The following is a 23,735-nucleotide window of genomic DNA, read 5'->3' as shown; positions in this document are numbered from 1 at the left end:
GTTGTCACTAGCACAACACAAGTACAACAGCAAGTTTTACTCTAAAGGAAAAAACAAGCCCATGAAAATGGAAGAAAGAGGTTTTTGAAGGGAAACGGCCAGACCAAGCTGCTCAACTGCTTGTTTATCATACTGCTTAAAACAACTAGCGGGCATAACTGTGGATGAATATAATCACACAGCAACATTAAGGCGTGGTCAGTTCTGGCTGCTGCCATTTAATGCAAGCAGCGTGAAAAGGGATCCCAGCGTTTGATGGACCCCGTGAGGATGGACGGTGCAGTCGTCAGCGAATACGGCTGATTGGCTGATGCATTCAATAAAAACAAAGAGAGCAAGGAAGCCTCTAATGTACAGGACAATGAGAGTCTCATTACTTTAAAAACTGCGGGAGGCAAAGTGGTAGCATTTGTGGAGAGTGCACTTGATTCACAAAGTGGAATTTTTACAGCTATAAACGTTCTATAAACAAGTCATCCTCGCTCTCCCTCGCTTCCAGACGCCTGTTCTCGCCGTGTGTTTGGAAAAAGGACAAACGAATGGCACGCGGCCGATCGTCATCTGCAGACCGAGACATTGTGTCGTGATTCAGCCTCCAGTAAATATTTGAAGATCACGCTGACAAAAGTGAAAGGGCCGAGACATACTACAGGCCACATGTGACGCAGGGCTCTCTTGCTGGGCTCCATCATGCGTGAACACACAACTATCTGCATTAATTATTCATCCATGCATCAACACTCACACACACATAAAACATCTTTGCCCCCAACAAACCCAGTTGCCCGCGGGGTAGTTGGGTGGGAGGGGCGGAGCCAACATTCAGGTCACTGTTTCGTTTCGGGAAGGCTATACAAGCGCGTGTGTAAAAACTGAATGAAGACTAAGTGCTTAATTTGTGGAGGAAAAAATAATTATGAAAGAAATAACTAAATGGAAATGTTATATATTTATTTTATGAAAATAAAAAGAACAACATACCACAACAATAGGGGTGAGCGCCTGAGTCTGATATGAAAGTAAATAAAGGATCAAAGAGTAAACTAAAGAGCTCAGACCACAAACTTGATGAATAAGGACCTTCATTTTGCAAACCTACAATATCATTCAGTGGAATATCATTCAGTGGAATGATATTGATCCAACAGTCATAGGAAAGATAGATTATTGTTTTGGCTTCCGTCCGTTATCTAACGTTTCTTCTGAAAACAAAACAAGAACCTCTACTAATTGGAACACAGTGACTTATTGATTCCAGGAGTGAACCGTATTAATACTATACGAAAAAAACAAACAAATATTGTTTCTTAACTGAAAGGACCTGTTTGTGCCCTTTAGGCCTCATGCTGCATTCAGGTCCATCTGAAATTTTGCCAGAAGGCTGAGATGATCTGAGGGGAGCGCGTAATTGGGAAGGCCATTCAGTGACCACAAGACATCTTCTGAGAGGAGGGAGAGAGAACCAATCAGTCTCAAGCCGGTTCTCGTAACCGTGGAAGTGGCTGAGAAGAAGAAGGAGAAAAAAACCCACACATTGAAAGAAAAAAAAAAAAAAAAAAGGTTCCGCAGAATGAAATCTGTCCAAACACTGTTGGGTTTTGTCCTCCTACCTTTCGCATCACTTCTGGAATTGCGTCTCGGGTTGTAAAAGATGTAGTCCACGGTCGCTCCCACCTGTGAGTGCAGAGTTGTGACTTCTGGACCAGCCGAGCCTGGAAGGATGTGTTGGTAGACCGACTGCAGGTCCAAGCCGTGATGGAGTGAAGGGCCGAAACTGTGACACCAAATTTGACAAAAACAAATGTAATTTTCACCAAATTGATGATTTAATTCCACCATTCTAACGACCATGACGGCTACTCCACTAAAAAATAAATGGAAATGCTTTGTTAGTGTCAGATATGATGTTATCACAGGTGTGCTTTTCACACTAAAAAAAAATAAATGAATAATAAAAAAGAAACGTAATGTACCTTTTATTGTAAAGATGTTGATGATGATCTCTTGTTGCATCTATGAAGAAAAAAAAGCAAACTCAAATATCCTAAGACAACACAGTTGAACAGTACAGACTGAGGAATAACTAAAGATGTTGAGTATCTTTAACTTTACCTGGTGTGTTGTCAGTCACGCCTGGTATCAGCTCTAAATCCACAGGACGGACATACGCGGCTGGACTGAAGCGCAGCTGCAGCAGGAAGTGGTGGGTGTACGGACGCTTTCCTGCATCTACACAGTAAAAAAAAAAAAAAAACTCAATGAATGAAAAGGAAGTGAGCAAGAACATGACGGGCAAGCCCATTTAAGAGGGTCCTATTTTATACTCATTAAAAAAATATTATTTTTCATTCTGGGCTTGAGTGGAGCAGACCTGAATAACTATTTTTGGAAAAAAAAAACTGCCAATGTTGTCATTAACCTAAGGTGGATTTCTGTACCATTTGTGACATAACAAAGGGTCACTTTCCAGAATTGTTTCAGCAACCGCTGAAAAGTGGAGCAAACAAAAAAAACGATGTACTTTTCTCATTTTGTTGGTAGTTCCACAGGCTACAGAAACATATCATTGCTAGAACATTTGGGTAAAGTGGATTTTGTAGTGGATTAACTGAAATGACAACAATAGGTTCGACATCTTGACCTGGTGACTCGCTGTGGCTCTTGAACGTATGATCACGAGTTTGGTACTGGCAGTTGTGAGAGATTCCCAGGCAGCTGGGCCACAGGGGAGCATACAGTCTGTGACAATGGACTTTGTGTGACAAGTCCTCTTGACCTGATATCTGTTTGGCACAAATAAATCCACGACACAGTTAGTGAATGTTGAATATTGTGATACTGAAATCTAACGTGCAAAAAAAGGCCCCACATTATCCAGATTTTTTTTTTTTTTTTAAGTGCAAAACTCCAAATCAGGGGCAGTCTTGCAAGAATAAACCATATGGACCAGCAGAAAACAGCAAATTTAGCCCTCCTGCAAAGAAGATGTAACTGATTCTTTGGCATGACTTCCACATTTGGCAGGGAAACATGGGTCACCTTCCAAGAAATGTGAGTACTAAAACCCACTTTCTGACTTATTTGATGGATTTGAGCAACATATCATTATTAGAAAACCTTCGTAAAGTCACTTTGCATAATATGAGACCTTTAAGACATTGGTTACATGTTGCTTGTCCTACCATCCACGCAGGGAGGCCCTGGAAGCAGAGTTCACCGGTGGTGATCAGCTCGTACAGAGGCGAGTGGGGAACTGAATTGAAATCCCCACACAGTATGACATTACATAGTTCGCCATTGGCTTCACAGGATTTAACCACCCTGTTGATCTCTGCCAGCATGACGGCCAGCTGAGCCAGCTTCACGTCACCCCGTCTGGGGTTAAAGAGCAGGTGCGTGTTGGCCACGCAGAGGGGTGGGCCCATCAGCGTCACCCTCGACACAGAGGTCACGACCGGGCGGAGCAGTGAAACGATCCCAACGTTGTGCCGGTCCAGGACCTTAGTGTCAGGCCTGAAGTACTCCAGCGGGGTGACGGACACCTCAGTGAAGTGACTTGTGCGATAGCAAGTGGCGCAGCCGTCCGTCTTTGACCCTGTCCGCTGCTTGTACGCACATGTGTAACCTAGCCCGACAACATTGAGACAAAAGTTACGAAAATAAAATTGACCTGCAACATTAAACGTAACCACACGGTGGTCGTTCGGATGGCCTACCCCTCTGAGACAAGGCTGGATAAAAATGAGTGCGATAGTGGCTTTCTTGAACCTCTTGGAGACACACGATCTGAACACAGGGAGCAAACAAGAAGGACATTTTACGAGTGGTATGAAATCTACCACAATTCAAAGGGAAACAAAGACAGCCAGTCTCACATCCGGTGCCCATTTCAGGATTTCTTCCAGCACCAGCTTGCTGCGGAAGCTCCAGTCCAGCACTTCCGGGCGGCAGTGAGCGTAGAGGTCCAGGTTGGCCATCAGGAGGTCGTCTGCCAGGATGTTGTAGGACATCACAGTGAAGTCCAAGGAGGCCTTTGCAAATGGGAAAGGAACTGGAGCGGCCTCAGCTGCACTTGCCCATTCCTCCCTCTCCTCCCAAACCCTCCACTCCACTGGGTAAAAAACACATAAACAACATAAAAGTCCTATCACATTAACACATGTCAACCACTCACAAATTTCACCTGTGACAACATTCTGATCCGCACCTTCGAATGGCGCCCTCGACTCTAAGACGGGGTAGTAACTCATCAGAGGGAAGGTCCACTGGGGACAGCGCACCTCCTCGATGAGGCCAGGTCCAGCAGGGAAGTGCCAGTTGACTTGAGTGTCATTCTGCTGGGATGCTTGGATGCCAAATTGCGGGTAGGTGAACATTGGCTCGGACACCTCTCCTTGAGGCATTCCTTCAGCGGCGGGTTCCACTATTTGTTCATCCCAGCACACCGTCTTGTTGCCTGTGGCGTCGGCTAAAGTCGACTTTGCCACACGTGGAACATCCACTTGCTCTTGCATCTTCTCTCCCAAACTCGCAGTGGTTTCTGCTTTCTGCAGAGTGACGCTGGATTCTCCTCCACTTCTGCCATCCATCCGCATGCACTTCAACAGCAGACCGAGTTCTTGCTCGGTATTGATGCCGCCTGCTGAAGCAACACATCCATCCTCTATCTTATGTTTCATAGAAGACATGTTCCGGCCATCTAGTTCCTCTTCGTCATGTCTTGGATCTTCCAGATTGTCTTGCTGATGAGCATTTCTGCTCTCCCCTTTGCAATCCTCCACCGAGGGTGGCTCCTCAATCCTCACAGCGACAGCCTCATTGATCACATCAGCGCCGGGTTGCTCTTTGGCTGAAGTTGGACTCTCTTCGTCTTCCTTCTCACCGTCCGATTCCTCCGTCGCACTACTCTGCCGATCCAAAGGAGCTGTTTGACACTGGGTGATTTTGAGGGTGGGGAGAGCGCCACCATCCCATACCTTTTTGCCATTAACCAATGCAGGGAGGAGTTTCTCCGATGATGGGTCTGAGACAAGGATGTAAAGTTAAGCAGTTTCAGTTACGCTGAAGAGAAAAGGTATTTTTATTCTGTTCGGCAGAACTATGAAGACCGAGTTAAAATTTGATTCGCAACATGGGGACACTCAGGGCACGTACGTCAAAACACGTGCTGACGTCACAAAACAGGTAGTGGGGGGAACGTACAAGCAAACGTGCACGCTAACTCCTTGACATTGTGTGGGCGGAGGGTCATAACAATGTATCATAATGTGTCTCGTTTTAGAATTTAAAAGTGAAACGATAAAAAAAAATAAAATAAAACGTGACAAACGGACTTAATGAACTGCAAGATTAAAAAAAATAGCCTCCAAACTCGAGCAGCCCCCACATACGTCGGGACAACAGCGGCCGAAGTTATTTTTAACACGAGCGAACGTGAGCTCGCAGCAAGTGCTGGCGGGCAAAACAACGTCATGACACAGCGGAAGAGCTCCGGCTCGTCGGGCACGACTCTTTTTTTTCTCTCTCTCTCTCTCTCTCTCTCTCTCTCTCTCTCTTTTATTTTTTTTTAAAACACTGTCGGCCCGGCCGGTCCGGGCCACATTTACCTGTGAAAAGACTGGTCAGGTACCAGGACAGCGGGCGGAGCACATACAACAGCACGGTGCCAATCATGCTTGAAAGCGCGTGTTCAAACAGCGCATGCGCGCTCCGAGTCCTCTGACCGCCCAACCCTCTGACCAACCAACAACGAATAAGGAGACTCGCTACTGGTTGGTTTGGCCGTCACCTTCCAGGTTTTGCTTTTTTAAAAACAAAAAAAGCAAACAAGCAGAATAAATAATGCTCACAAAGTCCCAAAAAAACACTTTAAATATTTGATAATACTATTACCTATGAAATATATGTGTGTAGGTAATGAGCTTACATTCTGCCCTGTTGTCTTGGTGCTTTTTGTTTATATGATGGTCACCATACCGAGCCATTTATTATTAATGGAAGCCCAGATCACATGTTTGCTGAGGAGTACTGTTGCTCAGTGCAGGCATTTCTCATTTTACACGACAATTTCTACACAGAACTCACTACCCCATGTAACAAAAAGGCTGGCACCTTTCTTGAATTGGAAATAGTTTTAAACAGTCAGAACATAGGTGCTGAGGGCAAGCATCAATGTTGACGCTATCTTTTAGCTCCCTCTGCTTGAAGGACGATGGCTGCTCTACACCGTCCCCACCTCAGGCCAGGGATGATGAGTTTGACACTGACTTGGAAGCAGATGGTAAGTACAACTAGATAACAAGTAGCATTGTGTGGTGTTTCAGCTGCTGTTGTTGTTCTGTTTCTAGATTCATATCGTTTTTTGCCAACACATTGCTTCCAAATGTGTACAATCCCTTTTTTTTTCTTTTTTTTGGGGTATTTATATATATATCCAGAAGAACTGGAGAAAAATGAAAAAGAAAAGAATGACGCTGAGACATCTGTAGGTAGAATTTACCTAAAGGCCTGCAAGCTGGTCAGTGTGGTGCCAGTGTCATACTTCATTCGGAACTTAGATTCTGCAACCATGACTCTCAGCCACCATGGTATAGGGCCATCCGGGTGTGAAGCTCTTGCTATTGCTTTAACAGTACGTATGGGACTCTTTTTTTTTTTTTTTTTTTTTTAACCTTTCTAATTCATGTGTCTAATAAATAAGCCCTGAAAAGTTCTTCTTCATTTCAGTCTGATACAAATATTAGCACCCTGAAACTGGCAGACAATCACATTCAAGCAGGGGGAGCACAATGTCTTGCGGAGATGTTGAAGGTGAATTTCACCATTCAACACTTGGTACGTCAAAGTAAATAATATACCACTAGGGGGCACAATAGCTTTTCAAGTTGCACTGCAATGGCCCTGAATCAGCTTCTGTCTGCTGTAGGATTTGTCCGACAATCAGCTGCTGGCTGCAGGAGCCGAGTGTGTGGCAAAACTCCTCATGGAAAACATTTCATTGAAAAGTCTGAAACTTGCAGGTAATTTAAACATTGTTTAAGCGTGTAGATTTCAAATTTATGGAAGCTGTTGGGGTTGGGGGCAGGCTATACTCAGTAATGAAAACACATTCACGCTAAAATAATTGTGCCCTATAATGGGACAATCAAGAATATTATTGTCTATTTAGACATGTATCATTCTGTCCATACAGGAAATGGATTCACCAATGACGATGCCAAGTTTTTTGCAGACGCCTTATCTGTAAGTGATAAACCCATTTAATTTTGATGCATTTAAGATTTTGCACTTATCACATGATCTAATATTTTTCAATTAGATCAATTCTGGAATAAAGGAGTTAGACCTGAGTCATAATGAGTTTAGTGAAAAAGGAGGAGAGTTTTTGGGACAACTGTTAGGTACAGTAAAACCAACATATGCTTACATTGTACATTTTGAATGTATTTGTTGATACAGCAAAATAACAGGCAGATACATGACATGATGTTTTTGTTTTATTTTTATTTTTATTTTAAATATTTTACTTTATGTGTTTAGCAAATAACGAAAGTGTCGAGGTGCTGGATCTTAGCTGGAATCACATTAGAATGAGAGGTGCTGTGGCTTTTTGTGCTGGACTCAAGGTATGACGGCATAGGAATATCACTTCATCACTCACTGGATAAACTACTATTATTGTTATATTATAAACAATTACATATTACAATTTTTAATTTTAGGTCAATATGATGTTAAAACACCTCGACCTGTCGTGGAACGGTTTTGGTAACGAGGGTGCCCTGGCTCTTGGAGAGGCCTTGAAGTTCAACAACACTCTGGTGCAGCTCAACCTCAACAACAACCGCCTCACCGATGAGGGGGTCAGCATGCTGTGCAGGGGTCTCGAGTTCAATGACACACTCCGAGTCTTATGGGTGGGTGATTGATTTAGTTTTGTGCATCAAATCGCAAGAGCGCTGACATGCCTCAAGCAGGCGTTTTTGTTCTCCTTCACTCCAATAGCTGGCTTATAATTATGTAACAGTAGAGGGAGCACTGGCGCTGGTTAACATGGTGAAGAAAACTCCCCGGACTGCCCTCGAGGAGATCAACATATGCGTGAGCAAGTGTGGCACCATCACTGCATTTTTGGCTTGTAATTGAGCAAAAGTAAGCCCCCGTGTCCTCTGCGATAATGCCAAACAGAATGTTCTGGTCAACGACAACTTTGTGCATCTGCTGGAGGTCACATGTCATGAGCACCCCTGTTTGGAAGTGCAGTATGGAGGAATTGGAGGCTTCATCGCCAAGAAGCCACCTAAACGTGTCGACCCCATGAAAGTCATCCAGGTCTGTTTAGACTCTTTGTATTACAAGAACGCATATTGTCTGATAGGTAGTTTCTTCTTTATCCATCTTGTAAAACTGGAAACTGACTGCAGCCTCTTCCCACTGACTTTGTGCACCAATTTTGCTTTTGGCTTTTGGCAGGATTACCTGGACCAACACAAACTGCGGCTGTGGGATTTCTTTCGGAACATTGACAAAGACGGCACCATGCGAGTGCCTGTTGCTGACTTCAGGAGGGCAGTGCAGGTTACCAAACTAATTCATAGCTAAAGAGTCCTCTGTAGAGAAAATCAATCACTGAAAGAAGAAAATGACTTTTTCTTGACTCTCTCTGTTTTGTGAAACCATGGAAGCAATCAGCTATTCCCCTGGATCGCTACCAGATCGAGGAGCTGATTGTCAGACTGGATCGGAACAGAACGGGAATTGTTGACTACAGGTGAGCTCTTTCTTCCAGTGTTTGAGACAAATCATTGACCAGTGACGCTGCTGTAAACCTTTATAACCACAATTACTTTATGAAACGTGGATGTGTTGATTCAGGTGCGCTCTTGCTATGAGCTGGCAACGTGTCCAGACATTCACACTCAGTGTATCAAGATAACTCACCTGCCAAACGTCACCTGGTGTTCATAGAACTCTCTGGCGCCTCTCTGCAGGGGACTGGCGGACACTCGGAAGCAGATGATGAGGGATCAACGGCGCCAGATGAGAAAGTTTGAGTCCCGTCAGAAGAAGGAGAAGCAGAAGAGCGACCGCATCCTCAAGACCTTCCAGAGCGCCGTGGAGGCCGTGACGCCACACGGCTCAGTGGTCATTTCCCCCGGCGGTGCCAAGGAGGATTGGAGCGGCCCTCAGCCCTTCTCCGCCACCCCTCTGAGTTCCTGGCACCACATCGTCATGTCCAACAGCAGCCGTTACTCCGTCTCCAACCTGAGCAATGAGCACGTCCACCTGCCCCTGATCGGACGCAGCACGCCGCACCGTCCCACCAGCTCACCGGCCATGCGCTCCTACTCGCAGCCGAACCTGCTGGGGCACTCTCGCCTCCACTCTCCCCCAGGCAAGCCCGTCTCTGCCCAGGCCATACGCTCCGATCCGGGTATGGGCCGCAGCAAGCTGAGCCCCACTGCCAACCACCTGACCAGGTCCAGGCCTGCTCTGGTTGCCAAGCAGCCGCATGGTAAAGCTAAGGGCAAGAAAGTGAAGAAGAAGAAAACCACAAAACGTGTTAACAAAGAAGCAAAGAATCATCCACAAACTGTCAAGTGACTGCGCAGCTACACATCATATTTGCATCTTTTCCGGCCTTGTTTCGGTCTTTGTGATGCGAAATGGTCAAATAAAGACAGATTTGAGGCATTATCTTGTGTCTATTGGCCGAAAGGGCGCATATGATGCAAAATTTAGTTTGCAAACATTTTTTCTGTAACACAATGGAGCTCTGTCTTGTCAATGAACTCCCAGAAATGATAAAAGTCCATCCTTCACTTCTTTTGCTTGACTGTGCACTTAAATGCCCATTCCGGGAAATAATCGTTGTTGTGACGTCACAAAGGGCATCTCACTCACCCCCAGGTTAGTCACAACTGCAAGATGTTCATTCGACCCTCTGAAACACTTCTGGAAGCTAAACACCAAATGTTTTTTATGGGCGGGCTATAAACAGAGGGATAAATATGCCGTTTTCTATAGACCTTTAAAAAATGTTTTTCTAAAATTAATTGTGTAAAGATGTGCTGCCACAATCCCAGATAAAAATTAAAGATGTGAAAATTGACACCGTATTTGGCCTTTTGCAGTTGATTGAGGAAATAGATTGACATTTTAACACCAAACACACGTCATCAAATAGAAGACCCACCCATCATTTATGTCTTCTTTGCACACCCAAACAATCGTTGATGATTTCACGCAAACATCCTTGAATTTCGATGTTTGCAAAAGATAAGAAGAATTTGCCATGTGTCAAAAGATCTGTGATCGGGCACAGGTGTCGCTACCGGCACCATGTGAGGACGGGCTATATAAACCTGCGTACAACTGATGTGCCTCTATCATGCCAAGCAACCGCGCCAGAATGATCAGCGCTCTGTATTTCTTGACACTGCTCAGCTCCACAGTGGCCCGGGGGGTAAGGCATTGAATGCCAGCTGTTTATTTTTTCCCCATGGCTTTTACATGTAAGATGATCTGCAGCTTTTCATATGACCTTGTGTCCCTTTTCTGCATTTGTTTGGCTTTCATTCTTTCGTAGCATGTGGCCTTCTGGAGCCAAAGCCGTAATGAGACAGGAGGTGGAAGTGAGGACAGGTGCACTTGTGACGCCTTCCTGCCCAGTGCTACCTTTCCAGTCACAGACTTGGTGGAGGTTGAACAGAAAGTTGTGGAAATTATGCACAAACTGGAGCTGGAGATGGGAAAGGTACTCATGTTGTGACAAGTGCGCGTGACAAATGTGAAATGCAAGAAAATGCCTCACCAAAATTTGACTTTGTTCTAGCTGGAAGACTATGAGACCAAGATGACGTCGTACGCGGAGAAGATAATTGAGTTGGTGGTGGAAGTCGAAGCAATGGAGAAGGACCCCGATGCCTACGATGATACGGACACCGACGACGTGAAAGTGAAGATTAAACAAGTGGAGGCTTTGATTAAAGAGCTGAAGCTCTCCATCAATAGCTCCACTGCTGTCTTCCAGTCGCTGCATGTGCAGGTAAGTCCCGTTGATGGCAACAACCACATCCAGTGCAACATGGACACAATCCACTGGGGGGAAAAAAAGTATTTGTTTTCAGCTCACCACCGCAGAGTCGACTTTGGACGGGCTGGAAAGGACCTACGACAAGAACTCGGTCCTGAAGATGCGTCGGGAGTACCTGAAAGTGCAGCTGCAGCTAGAGGAGTGTGAGAGACGCCACCAGGAGATTTTCCACCCCAACGTTGGTGAGTGCACTCAGTCCAAGCCTGCCCAGCCACTGCTCTCTCTACCATTGTAAATATGGAGATGAGCATTTTGAAACTATCCTCTGAAGGTGAACAAACAAAATGCTGTGTTACTTTAACATGTTCTACCTTCCCCTTTTCTACAGGGTCTTGTGCACACACAGGTATCATCAGGGTCAGCAAGCCCCTTGTGAGCCACCTCAACCATCTTAGCCCTGGCTACACCTCCGGAGGGTGGGGCAAAGATTCAAAGCCTTTACCTGACAGGAAATCTATGTACTGGCTCTCTGCGCATAGTAGCGCCATCATTTCTGAAATCAGATTCTATGTTGACTACAAGAATCTCATTTTGAGAACCCCCTTTCAACATCACGGCCTAAGAAACGGCTGGGGTGGCACAGGAAACAATTACATTATTCGTGAAAACACTCTCTATTACCAGCTCAGTAGCCCTTTTGGGTTGGCCAAGCTGAATTTCACCTCCATGACATATGCGTCCAGGGTGATTCCTGGGGCGAGCAGCAGGTTCTCCTACTCAGGCACCGGCAACCAGAATTTCGACTTTGCCGCTGATGAAACCGGCTTGTGGGTGTCCTATGCTACTGACGAGTTGAACGGCAAGCTAGTCTTAGCCAAAATAGACGAAGCCTCTTTCGGAATTGTGGAGGAATTTCAGACTAGTCTTTACAAACCAGGGCTGAGTAATACTTTCATGGTGTGTGGTGTTCTGTACGCGGTTCGAACGGTTGATATTAAAAATGAAGAAATCTTTTACAAGTACGACACCAGAACCAAGCAAGAGAGCTACATCAGTGTTTTGTTTGAGAGGTTCCTGAACAAGTACACCTACCTGGACTACAATCCCACTGACCAAAAGCTCTACATGTACAACAATGGCTACTATGTGAACTACCACCTGTGGTTCAATCACACAACCAAACCCACTGAGGAACCACGGCTTCTTGTGAGCTAAATATTTCGCATACGGGTGAATAAAGTGATTTGTCATTTCATCCGTTTACTCTCTGAAATAAATTACTTGAAGCATGACAAAGGTGCCAAGTGTGTCCTTGGGTGAATGTCCATGAAGCATGATTGAAAACAATAGATCTCTGAATAATAATCACATCGTACAATACATTTAGTTCATGAAAGGTTTTTTTTTTTTTTTTACCAACAGGCTAATAGAAAACAATCAATTGTCTTAATTTAAAAAAAATAAAATAAAAACATTTAATAAGACAACTTCCAAACTCATTGTAAGGAAAACAGAGAAGTGATTGAATATGTGCAAAAATATTATATTAAATGAAACAGTACACTATTTTTTTCAGCAGTAAGCCTGTAGCCCTCCTATGAAACATAATAAACATAAATTAGATACAGCTGGATGGTGTCTGAGTAACAGCAATTTATTTTTTCGTAGTTTTAAAATGCACTACATTTATAATAGAAAATGTGCTGACTTTGAATTAAAAATTGTGCTGAAACCACACACACACACACACACGTATATATTGTATACATACATCAAAATTCATTCATTCATCTTCTGTACCCGCTTATTCACATTCAGGGTCACGGGGGTCTGCTGGAGCCTATCCCAGCTGTCTTAGGGCGAAAGCAGGGTGACACCCTGGACAAGTCGCCAGTTCATCGCAGGGCCACATAGAAAAAAAACAACCATTTATACTCACACCTACGGGCAATTTAGAGTGTTCAGTTGACCATGCATGTTTTTGGACTGCGGGAGGAAGCCGGAGAACCTGGAGAGAACCCACGCAGACACAGGGAGAACATGCAAACTCCACACAGAAAGGTCCCAGGCCCGGGCCCCGGAATCGAACCCACGACCTTCTTGTTGTGAGGCGGCAGACCACTGCGCCACCGTGTCGCTACATCAAAATTAAAATGTTCAAATAAAAGTTAACAACAATTAATCCAAACGGGAAGATAAATCAAGGAGTAGAAAATACACGCTAAAACACAGAGTTATTGAAGTGGGGGGGTTGAGATGTTATGCTTGAAACCAGATTGTAATTGGTAAGTTGTTGTAATGAGTTCTTGTAAGTAAGTCAGGGTGATCTAGATGTGTTCATTTTGGCCTATCACTCATTGCAAACAGCTGGTCAAAAATTACAACAACAAAAGAAATGACATTGCCTAATTTCTGCCTGTGTTTTCAAATCTTTCTCTGTTGAAGGTGATGATAAATAGTGAAGTTAAGCTCACTACAACTGTATTCATGTTATATGATTTTTCTTTTTACACCTTCCTTTTACACATTTTCCAGCAGAATATTTTTGCTCCAGTCAAAACGAGATAACGCACATTTTTTCATTTTAGTTTTTTTTTTCACGTAAAGAAAAATTCAAAGAATTCCCCTCCAGTTTCACAATGCCTCTTTTGGGTTCTATATTTAGTTTATCCATAACACTACGGTGCACAGTTAGGCTCAACCCATTAATACAATGACGTGGACATTGTTACACCGGTTCCTGCATTCGCCTCATAGTTTAATAACTTTGCACACAGGCACTGTTTAGTAGATTTGCATAAGATTAGGTTCAACTGCATCTGAAATTTAACAGTGTCAAACCTTGTCACGCAGTGGATTAAATGATCGTAATATGAATAAATTACTGCACATGCCATTTTTCTCACCCACACCCCATGATCACATCAAACCTGATATTGCAGTTCCCATAAAGTTACCTTAGTCAAACAAAGGCTGATGTCTCATAGATAATTCCTCTGGGAAGAGAGAAGGTGTTTTTGCAGTGGTGTGATAAGAGGTGCCTTTAAAAGCCGTAGAGAACGGGCCACTGAGGTAGACACTTGAAAGGTACCGTGAGACAAAATGCTGCCAGTCCTGTTGCTGCTGCTTCTACCAGCTCTCAGTGCTGCTTCAGCCTGGATCGTGAGTACTTTGCAGGTTTTTTTTGTTTTGTTTTTTGCACATTGCTACCGTTAATTGTCAATGGTATCCAAACTTTTCTTTTCTTTTTTAGCCTGATGAGGACTGGGGATCCGGCAATGTGACTGCATCAGTGGGTGAGTCGGGTCAGTGTCTTTGTCATGTGTATATGCCAGACACCACCTTCCCTGCCGACCGCGTCCAGACCATGCAACAAGCCACAACGGACCTGCTCTTGGAAGTGGAAATCCAAATGAATACGGTACTTTTATCAAAAAAGACACATCATTCTGCGATTAGGTGAAGCATTTGAAATAATTCAGTACCCCCTTCTCCTCAGTTGATGGGCTTTGACGGCAGGTTGGAAGTCTCCTTGAGGGAACTGAACAACCTGACTTTGAGGGTTGGAGCACTCCAGAGCAGTCCTGACGATTACATCAAGCTGGACTTTGAGCTGCTCCGGATCGAGCTCAGAGAGTTCGAGGCTCTGGTGTCGCAGCTTAGAGACTCTCTCAACTCTTCTTCACCTTTGTTTGAGAGCCTGTACTCCGAGGTAACACCCATCCCAAAAAGTCCAACTTCTTTGAAGATGAAATGTCACTTTTGAATTCTTACACTTGCTGTCGTCCCAGATCCACAACATGACCCTTATTGTGAACCAACTGGAGACTTTTGACAAGAGCAACCTGGAAATTATCAGAATTGAGTTTTTGAAGCTGCAGAAGAAACTGGAGGAGTACCAGAAGGAGCAGGAGTTCCTCAAACCAGATATTGGTAAGTCAATCTGGATATTTGCTGGGGAAAGTGGAGATTTACAGGAAATGGCAACCTCTTTTTCCTTCCTCTCGCAGGCAACTGCAATTACACAGGCATCGCAGGAATCAGCAAGCCAATGGTGATTCAACTGAACGCTCATCTGTATCCAACCTACCTGTATGGGGGCTGGGGCAAAGACTCCAAACCAGTCAGGGGCTATGAATCAATGTACTTCTATGGTTCACACAACTCTCCACATGTGCACGACTTCTATCTGTACTCTGACTTTGACAAGCTTCTTCTGAGGTCTTCAATGAAACACTTTGACTTACCCAGTGGTTGGGCAGGTACTGGTAACAATTACATCACTCATGGTAACACCATATATTACCAAAAAAATTCTCCTTTCAGTATGGCCAAACTGAATATGACCAGTTCTAAGTACGACTACAGAGTGATCGAAGGCGCTAGTCACAGCGTCTCATACAGATACTCAGACAATCAGAACCTGGACTTTGCAGCCGATGAAACTGGCTTGTGGGTAATGTTTGCCTCAGATCACAGCAACGGTAAAATTATTGTTGCCAAGATAGATGAGAAATCCTTTGGCATTCAGGATCAGTTTAACACTGGCGCGTACAAGGAGCTGGCTGGCAATGCTTTCATGGCCTGTGGAGTCATGTATGTCACCCGCTCAGTGGATCTGACCACAGAGGAGATCTACTACGCATATGACACCAAGACCAAGATGGAGAGAAACCTCAGCGTCAAGTTCCAGAAGTTCCAGGAGGGGTACAGCAACCTGGACTACAACCCCTCGGATCGTAAGCTCTACATGTACAACAATGGCTACTACGTGTCCTACAATGTGAAGTTTGAATGATCCATCGCTCCGTGATTGATACGAGGGATCTGTGTGCTCACCTTGTCGCAGGAGCTCTGTCTCTCTCTAAATAAAATTAAACTGAAGCATTCAAAATGTGTGGAATTATTACATCTTGCGTAAAAACTTCAAAAACTGTTGAATTAATTGTACAGAGAGGAATAGTGGAGCGTGAATCTCATTTGAGTTAATCAACGGAAACAAATGAAAAAAAAAGTGTTTTTTTTAAGATAGCATCAAAATGTACACATGCTCTTCTGCAGGGAATTAATTGTGAAATTAACTAACCTTTTAGCATATTTTTTTTTTATCAACATAAAAGTAAAACTAAAACAAGAAGGCATATGTTAGGTGGCAAAAGAAAGTCAAATTTAGAGGTTAGAAAATAACCCACCCATAATTTTGCACACCTGTGCTGATCTCAGGGAAACAGATGATGTGGTTATGATTGCGCTGCGATCTCGTGTTTCAACTTGAGTGGCTGAACGGAAGCTGCAACAGCTGCTATCAGTCATATGATGCGAAGTTTACAAAAAAAAAACAGAAAACCTACCTTTCCTTTGTTAATCATTAATAATAAAACTGCTACCCCACACCCCCCAAAAAACAATATTGTATGATTAACAACACTTTCTTTACCAGAAGAAGATGTAAAGTAACCATAGCAATGTACGCTCCAATTTGCCTTTTTTTTTTTAAAAAATAAAATAAAATAAAATCTAACCTACAAAGCACCTTGGGAGCAGGCACGGCATGAACCAAAATGAACCAAAGCCCCTCCCTTTCTGTTTTTTTTTTTTTTTTTTTTGGATAAGGTTGCGGTGGGATGCATCTCAGCAGCCCCAAACCACCAGTGCTGTGGCTTTTAACCCCCCCCAAACTGACACTCCCTTGGGTGGGAATGACTCTCCTTTGTGCTGTGATTGGAGCCTGGCCCCATCTGGTACAGAGCACCAGCAGATTATAAATTCTGAGCTGAGTGATCCCCTTAGTCACAGCGCGCGAGAAGCATCAAAGCAACACTCACTTGATATATATATTTTTGTAACACATGTGCGGTTTATAGCAGAATATTATTATTAACACCAATAGCTGAAAGTCAGTCACACATGGCAGTTTTGGAATGAGGATGACAATTCCCCTTTCATCATTGTGCACAAAAACAGTACTGTCCCTTTAAATCGGCCAGCATCTCACAGGATGAGGGTGGGGGGAGTGGGCTGGAGCGACAGCGCCTTGCGTGAAATGGTACCCTGGAGTGACATCACGCTCAGCCAATGGGCTGCCTCGCCGACTCTCCCCTCCTCCCCTTCCTCCTGAGATGAGTGTATCCAGGCTGCTGAGGACACGGGTTTGTGCCGCTGCTGCTGATGCTGATGCTACCGCTGCTGATGCTGAGGCTGCTCGACTGGAGGATCCAGGCCATGGCTGCTCCGCATCAGGTACCGAGCCTTCATTTAAGCTTGGAAAGCTCCAGCTTTTTCTTGGCTGTTCTCCTGCCGGTCTGCCGTGTCATCACGCATGCTGAAAGGATGAATGGATGATGTTAAGGGGGGAGGCTGAAGATGGCTGTGTGCGTTTCATAACAGCCCTCAGACGATGTCGCCTAAGTGGCTGCAGCCGGGGTGGGCTGAGAGTGTGTTTGATCTCTGCTTTAAATAGGACGAGGCAAATTTAAAGGAAATGCGTTATTATCCTCATGTGGGAAACCACATCAGCTACCATTGTCCTCATCTTCCGGACTGTCTGCAGCAAATATACAGGGGTAATTGTCAAGGTATTTTGTTGTAAATTCTCACTAGCAGAAAGCTAAGCCATCGCTGTAGTATTCCTGTTGGAACTAAATGGTCTGTGTCTGCTGGTGTGTGTAAATGTGCAGGCTCATCTGCAGAGAAGCACGCATAGACTTACAAATACTAAAGACTATTAAGGGGGTAGGGAGGAGCATGTGTTGACAAGCACACCGGCATGATGTGCAGCTTTCCATATCTTCAGACATGGATGACTGCAGAATAAAAAAAATCACCTGACATCACTGTCAATGCCGCCGAGCGTTTTGAGTCACTCTTCCTGTCATCTGTATAACGTTTACAACCCTGTTTTTTTCCAGTCATCAGAAATAGCATGAACACACTAGTGCTTACTTCCTGTGCCTGGTTGTAGGTTTAACTCTTTCACTCTCTATTTTTTTATTCATCCCGACCAGTTCAGATGATCTGCTGCAAAAACCAGAGAGTCGGCGTCTCTGTGGGCAGGGACGCAACAACACCAGTGACAACAGATGGAAATGTGTTCTGCTGTTGATTGGACGAGGGAGCAAAAGTGAGTCATTAATATTTTAAAGGTCACATGTTATGCCCTTTTAATTATTTTATTTTATGTTATGACTGTTTAATTACATATGTCTAACCTATCTGTAATTTCCCATGAAATAGGAAAATTCAAACATTTACTTATTTTGCTTACTCCATTATTCTTTTATTATTATTCTTTTTTTTTTTTTTTTTCTTAGAAAGATTTCATTTAAACACACAGTTCTGGAAATCAGGCCTTTGTGATGTCACAAAGGGGCATCCAAACCTCTTCCAGGTTGGTCCAGGTCTTTGTTAAAGTCTCGGAGACCACTTTAAGGTCACTTTTTTCAATCCAAGTCTCAGTTGTTGTGGGGAGTTAAAATTCAGGATGCAAACACGGAGCTAAAAATCTACAGATTGTCATTTTCATTTTTAGCAAGGGTTTGTTGGTAGGTGTGAGATGATGATGGACTGAGTTGAAGTCCTGAATGGAGAATATACAGGAGCCTAAATGCCAGTTAAGTTAGTCAGTTAATTTGGCCACAACTGTCCAACATCTCCATTTCTGTTTTAACTTACTAACTGACATCTGACTCTTCAAGCTGTGCTCAGGTCCACTTGGCCCTCGGCGGGTTCAAAACAAGACAGCGATGGCAAAGAGAGACTACCTGGTTGAGGCGGCCAAGCAGATTCGTATGGCGCTGGACAGCGAGGTCAACGAGGACTATGAGGCGGCTTTCAGCTACTACAAGAATGGAGTTGATCTGCTGCTGAATGGGGTTCAACGTGAGTAAAAAAAAAACAAAAAACAACAACCTGTGAAATGTTTCCACACACACATTCAAAGCTTTCTGAAGGGCTGTGAATGGGGAATTGGAAAAACCGTGTTTACACAAGAACATGTGATTAAATCATGTGGTCCAGAATAAAAACAGGAAGCTCTAAACCAAAGGTCAACCACAGATCTTGCTAGGCTGACAGTAGTTGTCGGTGTGTCCGTTCTTAACTCTAGATAGAGCTAGTTTCAGTGACAACAGGATCAGGTATTTTATATTTATTTAACTTGCACAGCTGCTGGACTTCCCCTTTTTTTAATTCCCACTATCATTGGTGTGGCTGTTTCATAGTGGACCCAAATAAGGATCGGCGGGAGGCAGTGAAGAGGAAGACCACCCAGTATTTGAAGAGAGCTGAAGAAATATTTATTACACATCTGCAGGATAACCTCGGGAAAGGGAGCACTCATTTAGGGGTAAGACACTCATCCTGGCTCGTGAGTGTGTTTTAAGTCTTTCCACAAAGAGGGTCTAATTTTATATACCTCTCTTTTCACACAAGGATTAATTTATTGCCTGTCTGTCTCACACACACTTTTGCTCTCATGGTGTTCTAATGTCTTCTCTGTCCTTCAGGGTTATAGCAGTCTGAGATTCCGTCCAATCAGACACTTAAGTTCGCCTGTGGAGGACCTGGAGATGTGTAAAGTAGTAGGGGTTGCTGATAAGGTAAGTCGTTGTTGATTTGTCACGCAACCCGATGCTTGTGACAAGCCACTATTTGAAAAGCTAGGTCGCTCCGGCTCCAGCCTTCCCATTTTTACAAAGGCAGAGTCACTGCCGCAAGGTGCATGTTGCACTGTGGCGTTTGAAACTCTCACTCAAGCAGTTCAGAAAAAGAGCAAATCATTTCATGTACCAGACTTCGGCTGTCACAACTTTAACACAAGATGGTCTTTTTAGGTACAGCTAACCTTGTGGCTATTTCCTCCAATTTTTTTGTCTTCTTCTATGGCTTTTGATCTGATCTGCTGTGCAATGTATAATACCTGTTGTAGTTCCTGGTTATGTTACCATAACAATCCTTTATCTATGTCCCGAAGGTCCTGATTGTGCAGAGTATGGTCAATAAGGAAACATTTGTGGTGAAGGTGAGTTTTCTTTTCACTGCTGTACAATGTGGACGATTGCAATAAACAACTAGTTGCATTGCTCTGCTTTGTAGTATTTTGCATGTGCGTAGCTAAAACTAAAACTGATGGAAGGAGGTCTTTAAATGGAGCCATCTGACAAAGAGCCGGTCCTAGTACTGTGTGGCAAGTCAGTCGATAAAAGCTCTCTCCTCTGAGGCATTGATCTGCCTGAAAACTGTCACCCTGCTTGGTCACGGCAAGAGCACCTCATATTTCAGTGACCGCAGGGACAGTGGAGGGGTGATGCAATCATGTATGTCATTCCCCACCCCCTATGAAAGCATTCAGTTTTTAAGATTATGTGTTGTTCCAGAGCTTAGTCAAGTCCAGCTGGGAGAGCAGGGACCAGCCGACTATCATTCCTCAGGGGGTGCCGTACATGGTGAAGCTGCTCAGATACTATGTCAGCGAGGACGCTGTGTATCTGCACCTTGAGCATGTCAAAGGTAGGCCGGGCAAGGGCAAGTAGCCGTTATATATATACATATACATATATATGTATATATATATACATGTATATATATATATATATATATATATATATATATATATGTATATATATATATATATATATATATACTGTTCATGGTAAAAACAGACTAATTAAGCCATCAAATTAAAAAAAAGCAGTTTAGCACATTGTCTGCATAAAAGGGAAAGAGGACCATGATGGAAGTAGTTGGGACAGTTGAGCGGGTGTTTCGCTGTCCAGGGTTTGAACTGTAGAAGGGAGGAGGGAGTTTGGTGTTGCGGGTGCAGTCAGACATACTTGGAATTATTTGGTAATACTTTGGTAACTGTGTGTAATATTTTGTAGTGGACAGCATTGTAGATCTTTGTTTCCCACGAGCAACCTGGTATTTCTTTTCCTCTCGCGGCAGGCGGGAGGCTGTTCTCCAAGCTTCACAAGCTGCGGAATGAGAGGGCCAAAGAACATCCAGAATGCCTGTCGTCCGGCCAGCACAACGGCAAGCTGAGGACCAGCTTCACCTCACCTAACATTAGCACAGATTATGAGCAGGCAGGCCGAGGCGGCAAAGGAGGCAACCCAGGGAAATTAAGCGATGAGAGCCCCGACACGGACTTCTCCACTTCATGGGCTGCCACTCAGCAGCAGCTGGAGAGCTGCGGTACTCACTCCTACATTGAGGAAACGGGCTGCCTGCAGAACTCCCGCTCCAGGCTGCCACTGCATAAGAAGTTAGACCGGCTCACTCTTTTCTCTGGCTCGACAAGGACACACAGCAACTCCTTTATCCGTCCACCAGCTCCTAGTTTGTGCTTGCACTCCAGTGAAACTCAGGAAAACCAAGCACTTCCTCTTTCCTGCACCCGTGTCAGTCAAGCCCTCAACGCCATGTCAGGGCTGGACACAAAGCAAACCGGGATGGGACTGACGGAGTGCAGCTCAGAGTTTGAAGTGGCCTGGAAGGCTGCCAATCCACTTGAAGGCCGTGAGAAAATATACCCCTATGCAGTGACTGGCAGCCCCCTGAAAAGCACACAAGGACAAACAACACCTCACACAAATCAGACCTCATTTCTGAAAGCGGCATCGCCACCCAGTGAAAGCAATGCCTTGAGTTCGTCCCCTGCCATTTTGTATCTTCCTCTCCATTGCCAAACTCAGATTCGCGGCAGGGCCTCCTGGGATACCAACGACTCCCACCAAGGACATGGTCTTGGCGGCAACTCCGCAGACACAATCACGGACTCAAAGCAGGACAGTAGCAGCAGCCCCACCGCCGAGGAAAGGAATGGAGTGATAGTCATCAGGAGCACAGACAGAGCAGTGTTTTCTGAACACACGGATGTGGGGACCGCGTCAGAGAGAGAGCGGACTTCCACTGCACCCTTCTGCCACGCGAGTGCGGAGAGGCAGTGGAAATTCCCAGGGGTCTCTCTGAACCTCTTGGGGTTAAAGACTAAAGAGGAAACGTGTTCCAGCGAGGCCGGGGAAGTGCTGGAGGAGGCCCGCGGATCCAGCCCCAAAGAGAAGTCGGCGCCGGCGGACGGGCGCTCGTTTGCGAGCTGGATCTCCTCGGGAGTGACGTCCCTCAAGAGGAAGGATGGCGTGAAATCGGAGAAAGCAGAGGGCGAGGGGGAAGACCAGATCATAGAGGTGGACGGCTGGTGCCACCTGCCCCGGCTTCCTGTCAAGTCTTCCGCCACAGAAAAGGCCGCGCAGGCCTGCTGGGGGCTCCCCGAGGCAGAGGTGCGCGTGTGGGGGGCGCAGATCCTGCTGGCTCTGGAGAGCCTGCATCAGCAAGGCATCCTGTGTCGAGACCTCAACCCCAAGAATGTCCTGCTCACCAGCAACGGTGAGTCCACCGACCACCCAGCACGATCGTGTCACACGTGATTAAGCCGCGTCTCATTCTGATTTTTGTTTTTTAACCCGACGCTGTGACCGCAGGGAAGGTGTGTTTAACATTTTTCGGCCAATGGAGTGAGGTTCAGTCTGAAATCTGCTCCAAGGCTTTGGAAGACATGTACTGTGCCCCAGGTGAGACAACAGCAGGCTGCTGCTGGCAGAGAGCAGTCACTGTTCTCTGGTGTGACCTGCCACCTAGTGGTGGGAGCTCCTGTGCACGATGGGAGTGAAACACTGTGATTGAGAAGAGCTGAACAGACTTCGCTGTGCGCTTGCAGAAATCGGTGGGGTGTCCAGAGCTACAGAGGCGTGTGATTGGTGGAGTCTCGGAGCCTTGCTGTTCGAGCTCCTCACAGGAATGGTAAGCGGAGTCGATTCTGAGTAACACGTCAATTTGTGCCACCTTTGTCACCCTTGTCTCTGTGTGCTCCCACCCCCCAGCCACTGTGGCAGCTCCACCCAGCGGGGATCCACTCCCACACCCAGCTGCTCATCCCTGACCACCTCAGCACCGCGGCCGCGTCTCTGCTCACCGAGGTCAGTGCAGAGGCCAGTCTCCTTCACAAAAGACCACAGCACACGCAACAGCGTGATATCATCTGACTGTATGAGTGTCCAGTAAACAGTTTGCTGCTCCACAGTTGCTCCAGTTTGACCCTGGCTACAGGCTGGGCTCGGGAGGTGGAGGCGTGTGCGACATCAAGTGTCATCCCTTCTTCAGCGGCGTCTCCTGGAAAGCCCTGAGCTACTAAGAGACGCAGACCTTAGCCAGAAAGGGAAACTCGCCAAATACTGGTTCCCTCAGCTTTTTTTTTTGTCCCCCAAGAAAGAAAAAAAGCCAATTAAAAACTGAGACATGATGGAAGAAAGTGTGAGTGTCTTCTTGTGAATAATATAGCATTCAAAAGTATCATGATTTGGTCTGCTAATCAAAATACCGAGATGTCTTGAAACCCCTTTGGACCCATTGAGAATCTTCTCAGTTCTACGGGGTATAAAGGTTTTGAATTTGCTTGGAGCGAAAGGTCGACACCGTAGTAACTTGCTAATTTCCGTCTTATCAATTAATTGCCGCACCATTTTTTTTTTTCAAACAATCTGGACCCGATCTATTCTCATGAATTTACAAGCGCCGAATGGACACACACACACACACACACACACACACACACACACACACACACACACACACACACACACACACACACACACACACACACACACACACACACACACACACACACACACACACACACACACACACA

At 45.1% G+C, this 23,735-nt stretch overlaps 5 protein-coding genes and 1 long non-coding RNA gene across 6 annotated transcripts; 4 read left to right on the top strand and 2 right to left on the bottom strand.

Annotated features, from left to right (window-relative positions):
• Positions 1-905: 905 nt before the first annotated feature.
• Positions 906-5,688, bottom strand: angel1 (angel homolog 1 (Drosophila)). The gene is made up of 10 exons (XM_076018267.1): positions 5,607-5,688; positions 4,208-5,023; positions 3,876-4,111; positions 3,717-3,786; positions 3,183-3,625; positions 2,642-2,783; positions 2,113-2,229; positions 1,974-2,013; positions 1,611-1,774; positions 906-1,502 (listed from the first exon to the last, which is right to left on the bottom strand). Exons 1-10 carry the CDS (start codon positions 5,671-5,673, stop codon positions 1,342-1,344), a joined length of 2,256 nt encoding a protein of 751 aa, XP_075874382.1. The 5' UTR covers positions 5,674-5,688; the 3' UTR covers positions 906-1,341.
• Positions 5,576-9,693, top strand: lrrc74a (leucine rich repeat containing 74A). The gene is made up of 13 exons (XM_076018273.1): positions 5,576-6,273; positions 6,449-6,631; positions 6,727-6,834; positions 6,926-7,019; positions 7,193-7,242; positions 7,319-7,400; positions 7,540-7,625; positions 7,722-7,916; positions 8,005-8,100; positions 8,188-8,331; positions 8,473-8,577; positions 8,685-8,770; positions 8,991-9,693. The coding sequence occupies exons 1-13, from the start codon at positions 6,172-6,174 to the stop codon at positions 9,601-9,603; spliced, it is 1,944 nt and encodes a 647-aa protein (XP_075874388.1). The 5' UTR covers positions 5,576-6,171; the 3' UTR covers positions 9,604-9,693.
• Positions 9,694-10,324: 631 nt separating this feature from the next.
• On the top strand, positions 10,325-12,324 carry olfm4.1 (olfactomedin 4, tandem duplicate 1). The gene is made up of 5 exons (XM_076017611.1): positions 10,325-10,465; positions 10,589-10,756; positions 10,835-11,047; positions 11,130-11,277; positions 11,424-12,324. The coding sequence occupies exons 1-5, from the start codon at positions 10,391-10,393 to the stop codon at positions 12,248-12,250; spliced, it is 1,431 nt and encodes a 476-aa protein (XP_075873726.1). The 5' UTR covers positions 10,325-10,390; the 3' UTR covers positions 12,251-12,324.
• A 1,737-nt stretch (positions 12,325-14,061) lies between these two features.
• On the top strand, positions 14,062-15,923 carry olfm4.2 (olfactomedin 4, tandem duplicate 2). The gene is made up of 5 exons (XM_076017610.1): positions 14,062-14,197; positions 14,289-14,456; positions 14,535-14,747; positions 14,827-14,968; positions 15,046-15,923. Exons 1-5 carry the CDS (start codon positions 14,138-14,140, stop codon positions 15,831-15,833), a joined length of 1,371 nt encoding a protein of 456 aa, XP_075873725.1. The 5' UTR covers positions 14,062-14,137; the 3' UTR covers positions 15,834-15,923.
• A 1,256-nt stretch (positions 15,924-17,179) lies between these two features.
• On the top strand, positions 17,180-23,339 carry rps6kl1 (ribosomal protein S6 kinase-like 1). The gene is made up of 12 exons (XM_076018252.1): positions 17,180-17,275; positions 18,040-18,155; positions 18,730-18,913; positions 19,255-19,379; positions 19,540-19,632; positions 20,007-20,054; positions 20,410-20,542; positions 20,978-22,417; positions 22,513-22,602; positions 22,749-22,831; positions 22,912-23,007; positions 23,112-23,339. The coding sequence occupies exons 3-12, from the start codon at positions 18,778-18,780 to the stop codon at positions 23,220-23,222; spliced, it is 2,355 nt and encodes a 784-aa protein (XP_075874367.1). The 5' UTR covers positions 17,180-17,275; positions 18,040-18,155; positions 18,730-18,777; the 3' UTR covers positions 23,223-23,339.
• LOC142883400 (uncharacterized) lies at positions 17,237-18,924 on the bottom strand. The gene is made up of 3 exons (XR_012926045.1): positions 18,796-18,924; positions 17,745-17,838; positions 17,237-17,357 (listed from the first exon to the last, which is right to left on the bottom strand). It is a non-coding gene; the product is annotated as an uncharacterized LOC142883400 (long non-coding RNA).
• Positions 23,340-23,735: the final 396 nt, after the last annotated feature.

This window comes from Nelusetta ayraudi, unplaced genomic scaffold (assembly GCF_046127955.1).
Source record: "Nelusetta ayraudi isolate G7.1 ecotype Tasmania unplaced genomic scaffold, CSIRO-AGI_Nayr_v1 ptg000007l, whole genome shotgun sequence".
In the NCBI taxonomy this organism is placed as follows: domain Eukaryota; kingdom Metazoa; phylum Chordata; class Actinopteri; order Tetraodontiformes; family Monacanthidae; genus Nelusetta; species Nelusetta ayraudi.
This window is presented reverse-complemented; position numbering and strand designations above follow the sequence as displayed.